The sequence below is a fragment of the Saccoglossus kowalevskii genome, chromosome 1 (genome assembly GCF_978046115.1).
Source record: "Saccoglossus kowalevskii chromosome 1, keSacKowa6.1, whole genome shotgun sequence".
Lineage (NCBI taxonomy): Eukaryota > Metazoa > Hemichordata > Enteropneusta > Harrimaniidae > Saccoglossus > Saccoglossus kowalevskii.
This window is the reverse complement of record NC_140641.1, coordinates 46978445-46996715: the sequence shown is the minus strand read 5'-3', so window position 1 is coordinate 46996715 and position 18271 is coordinate 46978445. Positions and strand designations below refer to the sequence as shown.

The 18271-nt window shown below is 40.7% G+C and overlaps 1 protein-coding gene across 1 annotated transcript in view; it reads left to right on the top strand.

Moving 5' to 3' along the window:
• LOC100378132 (U2 snRNP-associated SURP motif-containing protein-like) overlaps positions 1 to 18271 on the top strand; it is a 78920-nt gene that overhangs the window by 36857 nt on the left and 23792 nt on the right. The window contains exons 8-14 of the mRNA XM_085502668.1: positions 1084 to 1166; positions 1337 to 1502; positions 5476 to 5678; positions 9970 to 10013; positions 12837 to 12941; positions 13384 to 13450; positions 14330 to 14490. Coding sequence (XP_085358794.1) covers positions 1084 to 1166; positions 1337 to 1502; positions 5476 to 5678; positions 9970 to 10013; positions 12837 to 12941; positions 13384 to 13450; positions 14330 to 14490 — 829 coding nt within the window. The remainder of the gene's footprint in view (positions 1 to 1083; positions 1167 to 1336; positions 1503 to 5475; positions 5679 to 9969; positions 10014 to 12836; positions 12942 to 13383; positions 13451 to 14329; positions 14491 to 18271) is intronic.

Here is an 18271-nt window from a genome sequence, read left to right as displayed (position 1 = left end):
CTACTGAGTACAGTAATAATCAACAATTCAGAAACGCAGCATGCCGAGATTTTTGTGTTCGTTTTTATTTGAAACTTCGTTTATTTAGAATATATTTTCGTTACCAATAAAATAAAAATCTCTCAGTCAATCAGAAACCCGGATTCATGCCTTCGAGGAAGGTCCCGTTTGAACGCTCACATCGGTTTTTTTTTCGTTTGGGGGAAAACTAAAACTGGTCGCAATTTTCGAATAAGAATGAGTCAGCAATTTTTAGTGGAGTCGAAAATTTGGAGGTAAATAAAACACCGAAACCCGGCAAATAAATAGGCGTACGAATTTTTAGAGGGGTCGAAATTTTGGAGTTTTCACGGTACTAATTATTCCATTTCAATGAAACTTAGTACAAAGATGCTCTAGGACAATGTACAAACCTAATTAGTTTGGGGTAAAAATCTGTTCATATTAATTCCCTAATAAGCATAATAATTCATAATTTTTTGGTTTTAATCACATTTCAATTAAACTTGGAGACATAGATTTTCTGTTACATTGCGCAGACCTCATTAGTTTTACACTCAAATCTGGTCATATTAATTTTCTGATTTGCATAATTAGTTTTCAGCCAAGTTACTTTCGAATTATATTTAATGTGTCTCCAATACTCTCAGCACATGGGAGTTCTTTCTAAGCTTTCTTTCATTTTTTTTGCGATGAGTCATTTGTTTTTATACTAAAATATCTGAATTACTTTGAATAAAGCTGGAAATTATGTCCCTTAAAATAATTAAACAAATAAGGCACCAATGTTTTTGTAAGATATTTACATCTTTTAAGGACATTCGGAAGGCTGATTCTCCCCACTGTTGGTTCAACCCCAAAACTTGTTTGTATTCAAAATTAATTATGACAATGCATATTTATATTGAAACAAACTATGATAAAGGGAATTATATTATATAACAAAGGGCAAGGTCACCAGAGTTCAACTATGTTAATAATCAAGTATGCAATAAATGCATTTTCTGTTTATGTGTGCTTGAGTTGTGCTTCTAATACAGCAAATACATGTATATATGACTATAATTGTTTCTTTGCTTTTAGTGTTGGATGAGTACACCACAGGTTCACATGATGCTGGTGATCCCTTAACCACTAATCTATATATTGGTAATATCAATCCAAAGGTATGTTTGTAAAATCTAGAATAATTTATTAAAATGTTTCAGATATTTTTGGCAATTCTGAAATATCAACTATAAACTTTTTTGAGTTTGTATATAAATGATAACAAAATGAGTTGGGCTTCTCTGTAACCAGTGATTAGTCACCATCCTTATTATATTGCATACTTTAGATGACTGAGGAAGACCTTTGCAGAGAGTTTGGTAAATTTGGGCCTTTAGCCAGTGTTAAAATAATGTGGCCAAGAACAGAAGAAGAAAAAGCTAGAAATAGAAACTGTGGTTTTGTAGCTTATATGAATAGAAAAGATGCAGAAAGAGCTCTGAAGATGCTACAAGGTTGGTTTGTTTCAGAGTAGATGTTTATCTTTTAAGGTTGGGTTTACAAAGACGTTGTGTATGTAGATTGGTGGGTATATAATCTGCAATGAGCGTGTGTAAGTTACTGCTCGGTGGGTGTGTGAGCTGCTCGGTGGGTGTGCGCACTGCGAATTGTGTGTGCACGCTGCTCGGTGCATGTGCACACTGCGAATTGTGTGTGTACGCTGCTCGGTGGGTGTGAGTGCTGCTCGGTGCGTGTGAGTGCTGCTCGGTGCGTGTGAGTGCTGCTCGGTGGGTGTGAGTGCTGCTCGGTGCGTGTGAGTGCTGCTCGGTGCGTGTGAGTGCTGCTCGGTGCGTGTGAGTGCTGCTCGGTGGGTCTGAGTGCTGCTCGGTGGGTGTGAGTGCTGCTCGGTGGGTGTGAGTGCTGCTCGGTGGGTGTGAGTGCTGCTCGGTGGGTGTGAGTGCTGCTCGGTGGGTGTGAGTGCTGCTCGGTGCGTGTGAGTGCTGCTCGGTGCGTGTGAGTGCTGCTCGGTGCGTGTGAGTGCTGCTCGGTGCGTGTGAGTGCTGCTCGGTGCGTGTGAGTGCTGCTCGGTGCGTGTGAGTGCTGCTCGGTGCGTGTGAGTGCTGCTAGGTGAGTGTGAGTGCTGCTCGGTGCGTGTACATTGCTGCTCGGTGCGTGTGAGTGCTGCTCGGTGCGTGTGAGTGCTGCTCGGTGCGTGTACATTGCTGCTAGGTGAGTGTACATTGCTGCTCGGTGCGTGTGAGTGCTGCTAGGTGAGTGTGAGTGCTGCTAGGTGAGTGTGAGTGCTGCTAGGTGAGTGTGAGTGCTGCTAGGTGAGTGTACATTGCTGCTCGGTGCGTGTGAGTGCTGCTAGGTGAGTGTGAGTGCTGCTAGGTGAGTGTACATTGCTGCTAGGTGAGTGTGAGTGCTGCTAGGTGAGTGTGAGTGCTGCTAGGTGAGTGTACATTGCTGCTCGGTGCGTGTGAGTGCTGCTAGGTGAGTGTACATTGCTGCTAGGTGAGTGTGAGTGCTGCTCGGTGCGTGTGAGTGCTGCTCGGTGCGTGTGAGTGCTGCTCGGTGCGTGTGAGTGCTGCTCGGTGCGTGTGAGTGCTGCTCGGTGCGTGTGAGTGCTGCTCGGTGCGTGTGAGTGCTGCTCGGTGGGTGTGAGTGCTGCTAGGTGAGTGTGAGTGCTGCTCGGTGCGTGTGAGTGCTGCTCGGTGCGTGTGAGTGCTGCTCGGTGGGTGTGAGTGCTGCTCGGTAGGTGTGAGTGCTGCTAGGTGAGTGTGAGTGCTGCTAGGTGAGTGTGAGTGCTGCTAGGTGAGTGTGAGTGCTGCTCGGTGAGTGTGAGTGCTGCTCGGTGGGTGTGAGTGCTGCTCGGTGCGTGTGAGTGCTGCTCGGTGGGTGTGAGTGCTGCTCGGTGGGTGTGAGTGCTGCTCGGTGGGTGTGAGTGCTGCTCGGTGCGTGTGAGTGCTGCTCGGTGCGTGTGAGTGCTGCTCGGTGCGTGTGAGTGCTGCTCGGTGCGTGTGAGTGCTGCTCGGTGCGTGTGAGTGCTGCTCGGTGCGTGTGAGTGCTGCTCGGTGCGTGTGAGTGCTGCTCGGTGCGTGTACATTGCTGCTAGGTGAGTGTGAGTGCTGCTCGGTGCGTGTGAGTGCTGCTCGGTGCGTGTGAGTGCTGCTCGGTGCGTGTACATTGCTGCTAGGTGAGTGTACATTGCTGCTCGGTGCGTGTGAGTGCTGCTAGGTGAGTGTGAGTGCTGCTAGGTGAGTGTGAGTGCTGCTAGGTGAGTGTGAGTGCTGCTAGGTGAGTGTACATTGCTGCTCGGTGCGTGTGAGTGCTGCTAGGTGAGTGTGAGTGCTGCTAGGTGAGTGTACATTGCTGCTAGGTGAGTGTGAGTGCTGCTAGGTGAGTGTGAGTGCTGCTAGGTGAGTGTACATTGCTGCTCGGTGCGTGTGAGTGCTGCTAGGTGAGTGTACATTGCTGCTAGGTGAGTGTGAGTGCTGCTCGGTGCGTGTGAGTGCTGCTCGGTGAGTGTGAGTGCTGCTCGGTGGGTGTGAGTGCTGCTAGGTGAGTGTGAGTGCTGCTCGGTGCGTGTGAGTGCTGCTCGGTGCGTGTGAGTGCTGCTCGGTGGGTGTGAGTGCTGCTCGGTGGGTGTGAGTGCTGCTAGGTGAGTGTGAGTGCTGCTAGGTGAGTGTGAGTGCTGCTAGGTGAGTGTGAGTGCTGCTCGGTGAGTGTGAGTGCTGCTCGGTGGGTGTGAGTGCTGCTCGGTGGGTGTGAGTGCTGCTCGGTGGGTGTGAGTGCTGCTCGGTGGGTGTGAGTGCTGCTCGGTGGGTGTGAGTGCTGCTCGGTGCGTGTGAGTGCTGCTCGGTGCGTGTGAGTGCTGCTCGGTGCGTGTGAGTGCTGCTCGGTGCGTGTGAGTGCTGCTCGGTGCGTGTGAGTGCTGCTCGGTGCGTGTGAGTGCTGCTCGGTGCGTGTGAGTGCTGCTAGGTGAGTGTGAGTGCTGCTCGGTGCGTGTACATTGCTGCTCGGTGCGTGTGAGTGCTGCTCGGTGCGTGTGAGTGCTGCTCGGTGCGTGTACATTGCTGCTAGGTGAGTGTACATTGCTGCTCGGTGCGTGTGAGTGCTGCTAGGTGAGTGTGAGTGCTGCTAGGTGAGTGTGAGTGCTGCTAGGTGAGTGTGAGTGCTGCTAGGTGAGTGTACATTGCTGCTCGGTGCGTGTGAGTGCTGCTAGGTGAGTGTGAGTGCTGCTAGGTGAGTGTACATTGCTGCTAGGTGAGTGTGAGTGCTGCTAGGTGAGTGTGAGTGCTGCTTGGTGAGTGTACATTGCTGCTCGGTGCGTGTGAGTGCTGCTAGGTGAGTGTACATTGCTGCTAGGTGAGTGTGAGTGCTGCTCGGTGCGTGTGAGTGCTGCTCGGTGCGTGTGAGTGCTGCTCGGTGCGTGTGAGTGCTGCTCGGTGCGTGTGAGTGCTGCTCGGTGCGTGTGAGTGCTGCTCGGTGCGTGTGAGTGCTGCTCGGTGAGTGTGAGTGCTGCTCGGTGGGTGTGAGTGCTGCTAGGTGAGTGTGAGTGCTGCTCGGTGCGTGTGAGTGCTGCTCGGTGCGTGTGAGTGCTGCTCGGTGGGTGTGAGTGCTGCTCGGTGGGTGTGAGTGCTGCTAGGTGAGTGTGAGTGCTGCTAGGTGAGTGTGAGTGCTGCTAGGTGAGTGTGAGTGCTGCTCGGTGAGTGTGAGTGCTGCTCGGTGGGTGTGAGTGCTGCTCGGTGCGTGTGAGTGCTGCTCGGTGGGTGTGAGTGCTGCTCGGTGGGTGTGAGTGCTGCTCGGTGGGTGTGAGTGCTGCTCGGTGCGTGTGAGTGCTGCTCGGTGCGTGTGAGTGCTGCTCGGTGCGTGTGAGTGCTGCTCGGTGCGTGTGAGTGCTGCTCGGTGCGTGTGAGTGCTGCTCGGTGCGTGTGAGTGCTGCTCGGTGCGTGTGAGTGCTGCTCGGTGCGTGTACATTGCTGCTAGGTGAGTGTGAGTGCTGCTCGGTGCATGTGAGTGCTGCTCGGTGCGTGTGAGTGCTGCTCGGTGCGTGTACATTGCTGCTAGGTGAGTGTACATTGCTGCTCGGTGCGTGTGAGTGCTGCTAGGTGAGTGTGAGTGCTGCTAGGTGAGTGTGAGTGCTGCTAGGTGAGTGTGAGTGCTGCTAGGTGAGTGTACATTGCTGCTCGGTGCGTGTGAGTGCTGCTAGGTGAGTGTGAGTGCTGCTAGGTGAGTGTACATTGCTGCTAGGTGAGTGTGAGTGCTGCTAGGTGAGTGTGAGTGCTGCTAGGTGAGTGTACATTGCTGCTCGGTGCGTGTGAGTGCTGCTAGGTGAGTGTACATTGCTGCTAGGTGAGTGTGAGTGCTGCTCGGTGCGTGTGAGTGCTGCTAGGTGCGTGTGAGTGCTGCTAGGTGAGTGTACATTGCTGGATAGGTGAGTGTCAAGGCTGCATGGGGGATTAATGTCATTTTCTCTTCTTGTAGATAAAGATATTATGAGCTATGATATGAAACTTGGTTGGGGAAAAGCTGTGCCTATTCCTCCTCATCCTGTCTATATACCACCACAGATGGTTGAATTAACTTTACCACCTCCTCCATCTGGTTTACCATTTAATGCACAACAAGAAGGCATGAGAGAAGATGGTGGCGAGCCAATTCCAGAAACTCAAGATGATTTTGAAACAGTAAAAAATAATGTTTTTCTTAAAGAAGTATTGTATCTTTGTGCTATATTTTTACAATATGCTAAAACTACATTACAATGTCTTGGTTGGTGGCTAACACAATGTCTTGGTTGGTGGCTGACACAATGTCTTGGTTGGTGACTAACACAATGTATTGGTTGGTGACTAACACAATGTATTGGTTGGTGACTAACAATGTATTGGTTGGTGACTAACAATGTATTGGTTGGTGGCTAACACAATGTATTGGTTGGTGGCTAACACAATGTATTGGTTGGTGACTAACAATGTATTGGTTGGTGACTAACACAATGTATTGGTTGGTGACTAACACAATGTATTGGTTGGTGACTAACACAATGTATTGGTTGGTGACTAACAATGTATTGGTTGGTGGCTAACACAATGTATTGGTTGGTGGCTAACGCAATGTATTGGTTGGTGACTAACAATGTATTGGTTGGTGACTAACACAATGTATTGGTTGGTGACTAACAATGTATTGGTTGGTGGCTAACACAATGTATTGGTTGGTGGCTAACACAATGTATTGGTTGGTGGCTAACACAATGTATTGGTTGGTGGCTAACACAATGTATTGGTTGGTGGCTAACACAATGTATTGGTTGGTGGCTAACACAATGTATTGGTCGGTGGCTAACACAAGGTATTGATTGGTGACTAACAATGTATTGGTTGGTGACTGACACAATGTATTGGTTGGTGACTGACACAATGTATTGGTTGGTGACTAACAATGTATTGGTTGGTGACTAACAATGTATTGGTTGGTGACTAACAATGTATTGGTTGGTGACTAACACAATGTATTGGTTGGTGGCTAACACAATGTATTGGTTGGTGGCTAACACAATGTATTGGTTGGTGACTAACAATGTATTGGTTGGTGACTAACAATGTATTGGTTGGTGACTAACAATGTATTGGTTGGTGACTAACACAATGTCTTGGTTGGTGACTAACACAATGTATTGGTTGGTGACTAACGATGTATTGGTTGGTGACTAACACAATGTCTTGGTTGGTGACTAACAATGTATTGGTTGGTGACTAACAATGTATTGATTGGTGACTAACAATGTATTGGTTGGTGACTAACAATGTATTGGTTGGTGGCTAACACAATGTACTGGTTGGTGGCTAACACAATGTACTGGTTGGTGACTAACAATGTATTGGTTGGTGACTAACAATGTATTGGTTGGTGGCTAACACAATGTCTTGGTTGGTGACTAACACAATGTATTGGTTGGTGACTAACAATGTATTGGTTGGTGACTAACAATGTATTGGTTGGTGACTAACACAATGTCTTGGTTGGTGACTAACACAATGTATTGGTTGGTGACTAACAATGTATTGATTGGTGACTAACAATGTATTGGTTGGTGACTAACAATGTATTGGTTGGTGGCTAACACAATGTACTGGTTGGTGGCTAACACAATGTACTGGTTGGTGGCTAACACAATGTATTGGTTGGTGACTAACACAATGTATTGGTTGGTGACTAACAATGTATTGGTTGGTGACTAACAATGTATTGGTTGGTGACTAACACGATGTATTGGTTGGTGACTAACACGATGTAGTGGTTGGTGACTAACACGATGTAGTGGTTGGTGACTAACACGATGTAGTGGTTGGTGACTAACACGATGTATTGGTTGGTGACTAACAATGTATTGGTTGGTGACTAACACGATGTATTGGTTGGTGACTAACACGATGTAGTGGTTGGTGACTAACACGATGTAGTGGTTGGTGACTAACACGATGTAGTGGTTGGTGACTAACACGATGTATTGGTTGGTGACTAACAATGTATTGGTTGGTGACTAACAATGTATTGGTTGGTGACAAAAAATGTATTGGTTGGTGACTAACAATGTATTGGTTGGTGACTAACAATGTATTGGTTGGTGGCTAACACAATGTATTGGTTGGTGGCTAACGCAATGTATTGGTTGGTGACTAACAATGTATTGGTTGGTGACTAACAATGTATTGGTTGGTGACTAACAATGTATTGGTTGGTGACTAACACAATGTCTTGGTTGGTGACTAACACAATGTATTGGTTGGTGACTAACAATGTATTGGTTGGTGACTAACAATGTATTGGTTGGTGACTAACACAATGTCTTGGTTGGTGACTAACACAATGTATTGGTTGGTGACTAACAATGTATTGGTTGGTGACTAACAATGTATTGGTTGGTGACTAACAATGTATTGGTTGGTGGCTAACGCAATGTATTGGTTGGTGGCTAACGCAATGTATTGGTTGGTGGCTAACGCAATGTATTGGTTGGTGACTAACACGATGTATTGGTTGGTGACTAACAATGTATTGGTTGGTGACTAACAATGTATTGGTTGGTGACTAACAATGTATTGGTTGGTGACTAACGCAATGTATTGGTTGGTGGCTAACGCAATGTATTGGTTGGTGGCTAACGCAATGTATTGGTTGGTGACTAACACAATGTATTGGTTGGTGACTAACAATGTATTGATTGGTGACTAACAATGTATTGGTTGGTGACTAACAATGTATTGGTTGGTGGCTAACACAATGTACTGGTTGGTGGCTAACACAATGTACTGGTTGGTGGCTAACACAATGTATTGGTTGGTGACTAACACAATGTATTGGTTGGTGACTAACAATGTATTGGTTGGTGACTAACAATGTATTGGTTGGTGACTAACACGATGTATTGGTTGGTGACTAACACGATGTAGTGGTTGGTGACTAACACAATGTAGTGGTTGGTGACTAACACGATGTATTGGTTGGTGACTAACAATGTATTGGTTGGTGACTAACAATGTATTGGTTGGTGACTAACAATGTATTGGTTGGTGACTAACAATGTATTGGTTGGTGACTAACAATGTATTGGTTGGTGACTAACAATGTATTGGTTGGTGACTAACAATGTATTGGTTGGTGACTAACAATGTATTGGTTGGCTGACACAATGTATTGGTTGGTGACTAACAATGTATTGGTTGGTGACTAACAATGTATTGGTTGGTGACTAACAATGTATTGGTTGGTGACTAACAATGTATTGGTTGGCTGACACAATGTATTGGTTGGTGACTAACAATGTATTGGTTGGTGACTAACAATGTATTGGTTGGTGACTAACAATGTATTGGTTGGCTGACACAATGTATTGGTTGGCTGACACAATGTATTGGTTGGTGACTAACAATGTATTGGTTGGTGACTAACAATGTATTGGTTGGTGACTAACAATGTATTGGTTGGTGACTAACAATGTATTGGTTGGTGACTAACAATGTATTGGTTGGTGACTAACAATGTATTGGTTGGTGACTAACAATGTATTGGTTGGTGACTAACAATGTATTGGTTGGTGACTAACAATGTATTGGTTGGCTGACACAATGTATTGGTTGGCTGACACAATGTATTGGTTGGCTGACACAATGTATTGGTTGGCTGACACAATGTATTGGTTGGCTGACACAATGTATTGGTTGGCTGACACAATGTATTGGTTGGTGACTAACAATGTATTGGTTGGTGACTAACAATGTATTGGTTGGCTGACACAATGTATTGGTTGGTGACTAACAATGTATTGGTTGGTGACTAACAATGTATTGGTTGGTGACTAACAATGTATTGGTTGGCTGACACAATGTATTGGTTGGTGGCTAACAATGTATTGGTTGGTGACTAACAATGTGTTGGTTGGTGACTAACAATGTATTGGTTGGTGACTAACAATGTATTGGTTGGTGGCTAACACAATGTATTGGTTGGTGACTAACAATGTATTGGTTGGCTGACACAATGTATTGGTTGGTGACTAACAATGTATTGGTTGGTGACTAACAATGTATTGATTGGTGACTAACAATGTATTGGTTGGTGACTAACAATGTATTGGTTGGTGACTAACAATGCATTGGTTGGTGACTAACAATGTATTGGTTGGCTGACACAATGTATTGGTTGGTGACTAACAATGTATTGGTTGGTGACTAACAATGCATTGGTTGGTGACTAACAATGTATTGGTTGGTGACTAACAATGTATTGGTTGGCTGACACAATGTATTGGTTGGTGACTAACAATGTATTGGTTGCTGAATATTGCAATTTTATTAATTTTCTCAAGCAGGGAATTTGGTTGCAATTTGTACTATTTTATCACTCTTTACATATATTCTAGGATTACACACATCACAGATTACTAATTGAGTTTAAATATTGTGTTCTTTTCAGACTTTGTGCATTGCTCTTGTTAAAGTGGTCATCCCTACAGAAAGGTATGTTTACATCCATTTTACACTTAGACCGAGGGAACATAGAAAGAGTATACCAGGCGTTTACCATCATTTTACATATTGTAACCGAGGACCCCTAGACTAGGGAACATTGAGAAAGTGTACCAGAAGTTTACCAGTACCTTCACTTTTCGCTTTGTAACTGAGGACCCCTAGACTAGGGAACATGAAGACTGTATACTCGCAGTTTACCTTGATTTCAGACTTTGTAAAGGAGGGCCCATTGACCCTTAGATTTCTACTGAATCATACATGTGTCCATTTTGTCGCATCTGGCTCTCAAATACAATCATTTAGGCATTTGTTTTTATTTTGATCATCGATTCTTCTCTAATATATTGATTTTTAGTTTACCAGTAAGTAAGTAAAGGGAAAGTTATAGTAGTGTCAAAATATCTGTCGTTTGGTGTCATTTGCGTCATCGTCATAAACTTTTTTTGTGGACACAATAAATCGCTATCAAACTTATATTTATGGTTAATCTGTAGGTATCGAATTTGAGTTGATCTACCGCAATAGACAAAGTGTCTATTGGGGAACTTCATAGTGTAGTGGTTAAGACTTTTGCTTTGCAAGTGAAAGAGTATGCTCGAAACTTTATTTTAAATGAGGAATTCTATCATTTTTATATGTATTTTTTCCTTTTTTCAACATTTGCTGTGATTTTCTCATTATGTTAAATGTCATCAATAGAGGGTGCCCTTTAACTTTTTAGTCCCCGTTCGAACGTAGTCCGAAAACGGGGACTTATGTTTTGTCCTGTGTGCGTCCATGCGTCCGTGATCACCTGTATCTCGAACATGCATGGACCGATTAAGTTCAAACTTCACTCATACATCACACATTATATGGGACATATGCACATGCATTTTTTTCATGATCCGATTAACGATAGCCGAATAGCTGCCGCTTTAAGGCCGAAAATGCATCAAAATCGCACATTTTCACCATTCCGGACCTGGATCTCAGTTATGCATGGACGGATTTTGTTCAAATTTGGTACATACATAATAGGACCTTGATGCACAACATGTTTTTTTTTTAGATCGGGTTTGAAATGGCCGACTGGCGGCCATTTTGTTTTAAAGAATTCAGTTCTGGATCCGTATCTGAGACATGCCTGGATTGATGGAGTTCAAACTTCACACACACAAGGTACATCATGTCACAAATATGTATGTGCATTTGTTTCATGATCTCATTAACGATAGCCAAATGGCGGTCGCTTTAAGGCCGAAAATGCATTGAAATCGCACATTTTCACCATTCCGGACCCGGATCTCAGTTATGCATGGACGGATTTTGTTCAAATTTGGTACATACATTAAACATAATAGGACCTTGATGCACCTCATTTTTTTTTCCCGGATCACGTTCGAAATGGCCGACTGGCAGCCATTTTGTTTTAAAGAATTCAGTTCTGGATCCGTATCCGAGACATATCTCGATTGATCAAATTCAAACTTCACACACACATGGTACATAATGTCACAAATAAATTTGTTTCATGATCCGCTTAACAATAGCTGAATGATGGCCATTTTAAGGCGAAAATGCATCAAAATCACGTATTTTCACAATTCCAGAACCGGATCTCAGTCATGCATGGATGGATTTTGTTCAGATTTAGTCCATATATTAAACATAATATAAGCTTGATGCACACCAATTTTTCTTTGGATCAAGTTCAAAATGGCCGACTGGCAGCCATTTTGTTTTAAAGAATTTAGTTTTCGATCCATATCTCGGACATGCCTGGACAGATCAAGTTCAAACTTCACATACACATCATACATTATATCATACATATGCCTGTGCATTTGGGCCAGTCCTTTTAAGGTCAAAAATTCACCAAAATTGCACATTTTCACCATACCGGAACTGAATCTTAGTCATGCGTGGGCAAATTTAGTTTAAATTTTTTTGGATTGTGTTGAAAATGGCTGACTGGTGGCTATTTTGTTTTACTGAATGCAGTTCAACATCCATATTGTTGCTGCTTTGAATGTATATGTCACTCAAATATCAACGGAACGGGGACGTGTCATTGACAATGACTTGTTGTTCAATAAGTTCAGTGTTTAACATTTTGAATGAATGAATAACAAATATCTACTAGAACTGTTCACTGACTGTCGACAGTGGTGGTATTAATTTTGGCTAAACCATTAAGCAAAATTGGGAGGGATGTTCAGTCATGTTTTCAAGCAGATTAACTACTCTAATCAGGTTGATTGGTAAATTTTGTTGAAGCTCATGATAGAAATAATGTTGACTTTGTGAATAAAAGATACAGGTCATTAAACTTAAACATTTGTTTCTGTGTTGCTGTATCTACTTTTCAACAGCTTTTGAATGTTTTTTTAAAGAGTCATGAGTAACTTGCATATTTTTTTCTCCATTCTAATTAGGTCATTACTGTCCAACTTATATATATGGTTAATCTGTATGCATAGATGACTTTCCCCACCCTTACCATGATCTTTCGACCATATGATGTGATCTTTCCGACCCTTTGGAATCCATCTCTCCATCTGGTACTGTGATTTGTCCCACCTGTGTAATGATATCCCAACCCCATGTTTCATCGTATAAATTACAACATTTTGTCATTTTACTTCAAGTCATTCTATATTGAAATTGATACATAGAGTCTGTTGGTAGACATGTGTGTTTTACTTGAACCGAACATAGAGTCTGTTGGTAGACACGTGTGTTTTACTTGAACTGAATACAGATCATCTACAAATAAATGGAGACTGTGCATTGTCTATGCTATTTTATGAATTACATTGTGTGTTTCAGGCCATTATTGCAGCTAATCCATCGTATGATAGAATTTGTTGTACGAGAAGGACCAATGTTTGAAGCTATGATTATGAACAGAGAAATCAATAACCCCATGTTTAGGTGAGTTGCAGTGCTCGATATCCATATCTGAAATGTATGGATTATTTCAAGTGAGTTGCAGTGCTTGATATCCATATCTGAAATGTATGGATTATTTCAAGTGAGTTGCAGTGCTTGATATCCATATCTGAAATGTATGGATTATTTCAAGTGAGTTGCAGTGCTTCATGATATCCATATCTGAAATGTATGGATTATTTCAAGTGAGTTGTAGTGCTTGATATCCATATCTGAAATGTATGGATTATTTCAAGTGAGTTGTAGTGCTTAATATCCATATCTGAAATGTATGGATTATTTCAAGTGAGTTGTAGTGCTTGATATCCAAATCTGAAATGTATGGATTATTTCAAGTGAGTTGCAGTGCTTGATATCCATATCTGAAATGTATGGATTATTTCAAGTGAGTTGCAGTATTTGACATCCATATTTTGTTTTTCAGGTTTTTGTTTGAAAATCAAAGTCCAGCACATGTTTACTACAGATGGAGGCTTTACTCCATTCTACAGGTATGGTAGTAATTCAAAGCAGACTTATACAGTACAAGTGTATATTAGTAAAACAAAGCAGACTTATACAATACAAGTATATGGTAGTAATTCAAAGCAGACTTGTACAATACAAGTGTATGGTAGTAATTCAAAGCAGACTTGTACAGTACAAGTGTATGGTTGTAAAACAAGATGTAATACATGTATGCCCTTCAAGACCTGTCATTTAGATGTTTGTAAACAACTGTACTATTATTTGAGTACTTTATTCAATTCATATTTTGTTATCAGTTCCCGTTTGAACAAACTGCTAAACAGTGACTTATAATTTGTCTGTCCAAAATCATATTTCAGAACCCTGTGGACCAAATCTGTTCATGATTTGAATGCACCTAGTACTTTATCTGTGACAAATGCACAGGAAGTAGTTTACTGATTCAATCCAAATTGTTCAAATTTGGTACATACATTATACACGTTATGATGCATGTCTGACTATTCGTTTCTCAATCGAATCAAAAATGGCTGACTGTACATGGGCCTGGACAAATGAAATTCAGTTTAGATACAAAAAATGCATGAATAGCATATTCTGTTTAATTTCTGTCCATATGTTTTTATTTTGAAAGAGTTTAATACATCTAATTTCTTTTTGAGACCCGCCAATTATTCACTCTAAATTACTATCTATGCTTTTGGTGCATATTACTTTATTTTTGGCATGAATAACATTTCCATCAATTCCAACAGGGACAGTACTATTTCATTAAGAATGCCTTGTTCTATGAGGGGCAAAATCATGCAACTTTGTATCCATCCATCCATTTATTATTTAATCTAGATTCTCAATGGATAGGGATGTAATAGTTATGTTATGTTTTGTGTATTTGATTACAGGGAGAAACACCGACTAGATGGAGAACTGATGAATTTCGGATGTTTAAAAATGGTTCTTGGTGGCGACCACCTCCTATTAATCCGTATTTACAAGGTATGCCAGAAGAATTAGCACCACAAGTGGAACATCATATTCCAAAGAAAGGACAACTCTCTGAAAAGTAAGTTACCTTACATGTGACTTTGTGATAACTTGATATTACAGTATATATGATATTACCGTACTTATCCGGGTAAGAGCCCAACGTCCACCCCCCACTTTTGACACAATAAAGAAGTTGAGGTCATATCCGGGCACACGCCCAGGGGGTCTTTTTCTATATACACAAAACAAAAAACAAAAAAACTATTTTCTATTCGTTGACTGTGGTTGTATTAACAGTTGACTTTCTTGAAGTCTGTCGTGATATTTATAAAAATTGTTAATTGCGTAAAACAAGGGGTGAACGCTAAATAGCTGTGACAGCTTTCTGCCTTCAGGGCAGCGCTTTCACCGTTGATTTTTTTCAGAATCATAACAGTCAGCAAGTCTATAAAAATAAATATTAAAGCAGAAACGGAAGTTCTCTTTTTGAAATATGTCATGGCCCTAAAATGGGCCGTTTGGTTTGTGCTTCCTTAGAAACGATTCAAGCGAATCGTATAAGGAGAGCCGCTAAGCAAGTGTTGCACTCGTTCGGCTTTAGCGTCGACGACAATGAAAACAATGTTGCAATACTGTAGCAACCCGTACCTGGGAGAATGGTTGAAATCACGTTATTTTGGCTTTATAAATATATTGTAGCAGCTTGCGAGTCCATAACTGGGGCCAGCAATTTTGCAATGTCACGCCGAAGACTGCCAACTTTTTTACCATCTTTTATCACCGCTATTGCATTTCTGTCATGAAAACTATTCTTCTGTCGTTGCATAAAAAAAAAACTTCCTATTTCAAGTCCACCGCGATATCCATATAGTGAGACATTCCAATGGCCGAAACTTGCTGAATGATAACTTTCACCATGATTAATAAGCGTCAAGTCTGATAAGACAGCAATGTCACGATTTGACCTGCATGATGAAATACTAGTAGTGATGTCATTTTTAGCCAATCAGTAAAGCAGATGCATAAAGGTCAAAGATGATTGCTAGACTGTAAACAAAAGCATCGTGTGCCTTCACAGCAGAGTGGTCCCATTTTTCTTGTCTCTTTATTATGATTAGACATGAATGAAAAGTGCCAAGCTGACAGACTGCGAAATCCGTGGATTAAAAGTGGTAAGTCCAAATTGTGTGGGACGATATCGACGAACTTCAGGAATAAATTGTAGGGATTTTGTTCGACGGCTACAGTGACGCCGACTTGGACATTTGAGGGTTTTGAGTTTGACGAAGATGGCAATGAACGTACAAATAAAGATCTGAGAAGTTTTTTCAAACAGCTATGAATTTTTATAATTTTTACTGTGTAAATTTGTAAATTATTATTGATCTTGTATGACCGTTGATTCGTAATTTGTCGAGACCGGAAATCATTTTACGCAGTTCAACCCCTGACATTTTAATTCATTTTGAGTTCACACGTATTGGGCGTGTTTGTCGACGGGAAAATCCTAATTCAAATGATTTCTCACTGTCGATTTTTATTATTTCTGGTTTATTTGTCACATTATAAGCAGTACATTATTTTTGTTTTACTTCTAGTGTTGCATATTGTTCATTTATTTTCGTTGCATGTTTTCATTTGTCCACTGTCCCTGTGATAGAGGAACTGTGATTTGCCATTCTATTCCCTGCCGCAGTTCGATCTGCGTGTTGTCAATTTTTGCGAATTTTCTTTTTTTTTGCCTGGGATCTCCTGGCAAACGCCCACCCCTTCTTTTTGGCAATTATCCATGTTCAGGACCCTGGGCTTATACCCGGATAAATACGGTATGAGGTTATCACCTGATTGAACTTTTTTGTAGAACTTGCTGATATGAGTGACATGAAGGGTTTAGTATTGTCCAGGAACACTAAAGATAAGCTATCTTTATTGATGCTTATTTTCTTTGCTAATAGATAGTTCAAAGGAAGTTGAATGACATGATACATAATGTTATATGGTGTTACATGGCATGTTAGTCAGAATTTCTGACTAGGACAAAAAGTTGGCGACCGGCACATTTCTATTTGTTTATGATACACACAGGATGTCGGCCACTGGACCATCATTCTATTGTCCTTGTTGGTTTTAACACACAACTACACAATGCAAAAAATTAACAAGTAACAAAACTTGAAAGAAGACACTGCTGTTCAAAATCAACGTACATGTACACGTGTGACATAGGCCTAATGTGCATGTGTTTGTTTTAACCTTCTCTGATTGACATTCTGATCGGTATAAGTCATACGTCAACATAATGGAAGGGAAGAAAGCAAATTTAGTTGAACAATAACTTGCTCACTTTACCGACAGTGGTGCGTCAAGCTGTAGTTCGTTTAATCTGCACTTGCACTCAAGTATAGTAACCTTCATTGATGTTTTTGGCTTCATGACTCGTTCGTAAAATTAAATTCATAAGCTATATTCAGTCAGCGATACAAGGAATACTTATTTTTCACTATTAATGTGATTTACCAGCATTCCATTGGAAAAGAAAACAATTAAATTCTTGTTTCCACTTTGGTCGTAACAAACGGACGACATGCTTTGAAAACAGAAAATGTCTGCCTGCTCACAGGTCAATGTCTCAAAATACATATTTTAGACGCGATTGCGAAAATAAAGTTTATATATTTTTCACTCTTATCTAATCAGATTAATTTTACATTGAAATATTTAGAATGAAAGTTAAAATAACTGAAGTAGTTAAATCTTGGCTAGTAGAATGGAAAAATGAATATTATTTAGTCATGAATATTAATGACATCGTGAATATTAATTAGCGACTGACACTCAAATCAGGCTGGGCAGAACCCTGATTACATGGCATAATGTTAAATAATGTTATTTAGTATTATATGAAATGTTGTGTTACATAACATGTAGTATTACATGACTTGATGTTAAATAATGTTATTTAGTATTATATGAAATGTTGTATTACATGACATGATGTTAAATAATGTTATTTAGTATTATATGAAATGTGCTACATAACATGTGGTATTACATGACATGATGTTAAATAATGTTATTTAGTATTGTATGAAATGTGTTACATAACATGTGGTATTACATGACAAGATGTTAAATAATGTTATTTAGTATTATATGAAATGTGTTACATAACATGTGGTATTACATGACATGTTAAATAATGTTATTTAGTATTATATGAAATGGGCTACATGTGGTCTTACATGACATGATGTTAAATAATGTTATTTAGTATTATATGAAATGGACTACATGACATGTAGTATTACATGACATGATGTTTAATAATGTTATTTAGTATTATATGAAATGTGTTACATAACATGTGGTATTACATGACAAGATGTTAAATAATGTTATTTAGTATTATATGAAATGTGTTACATAACATGTGGTATTACATGACATGATGTTAAATAATGTTATTTAGTATTATATGAAATGGGCTACATGTGGTCTTACATGACATGATGTTAAATAATGTTATTTAGTATTATATGAAATGGGCTACATGACATGTAGTATTACATGACATGATGTTTAATAATGTTATTTAGTATTATATGAAATGTGTTACATAACATGTGGTATTACATGACATGATGTTAAATAATGTTATTTAGTATTATATGAAATGTGCTACATGACATGTAGTATTACATGACATGATGTTAAATAATGTTATTTAGTATTATATGAAATGTGTTACATAACATGTGGTATTACATGACATGATGTTAAATAATGTTATTTAGTATTATATGAAATGGACTACATAACATGTGGTATTACATTACATGACATGATGTTAAATAATG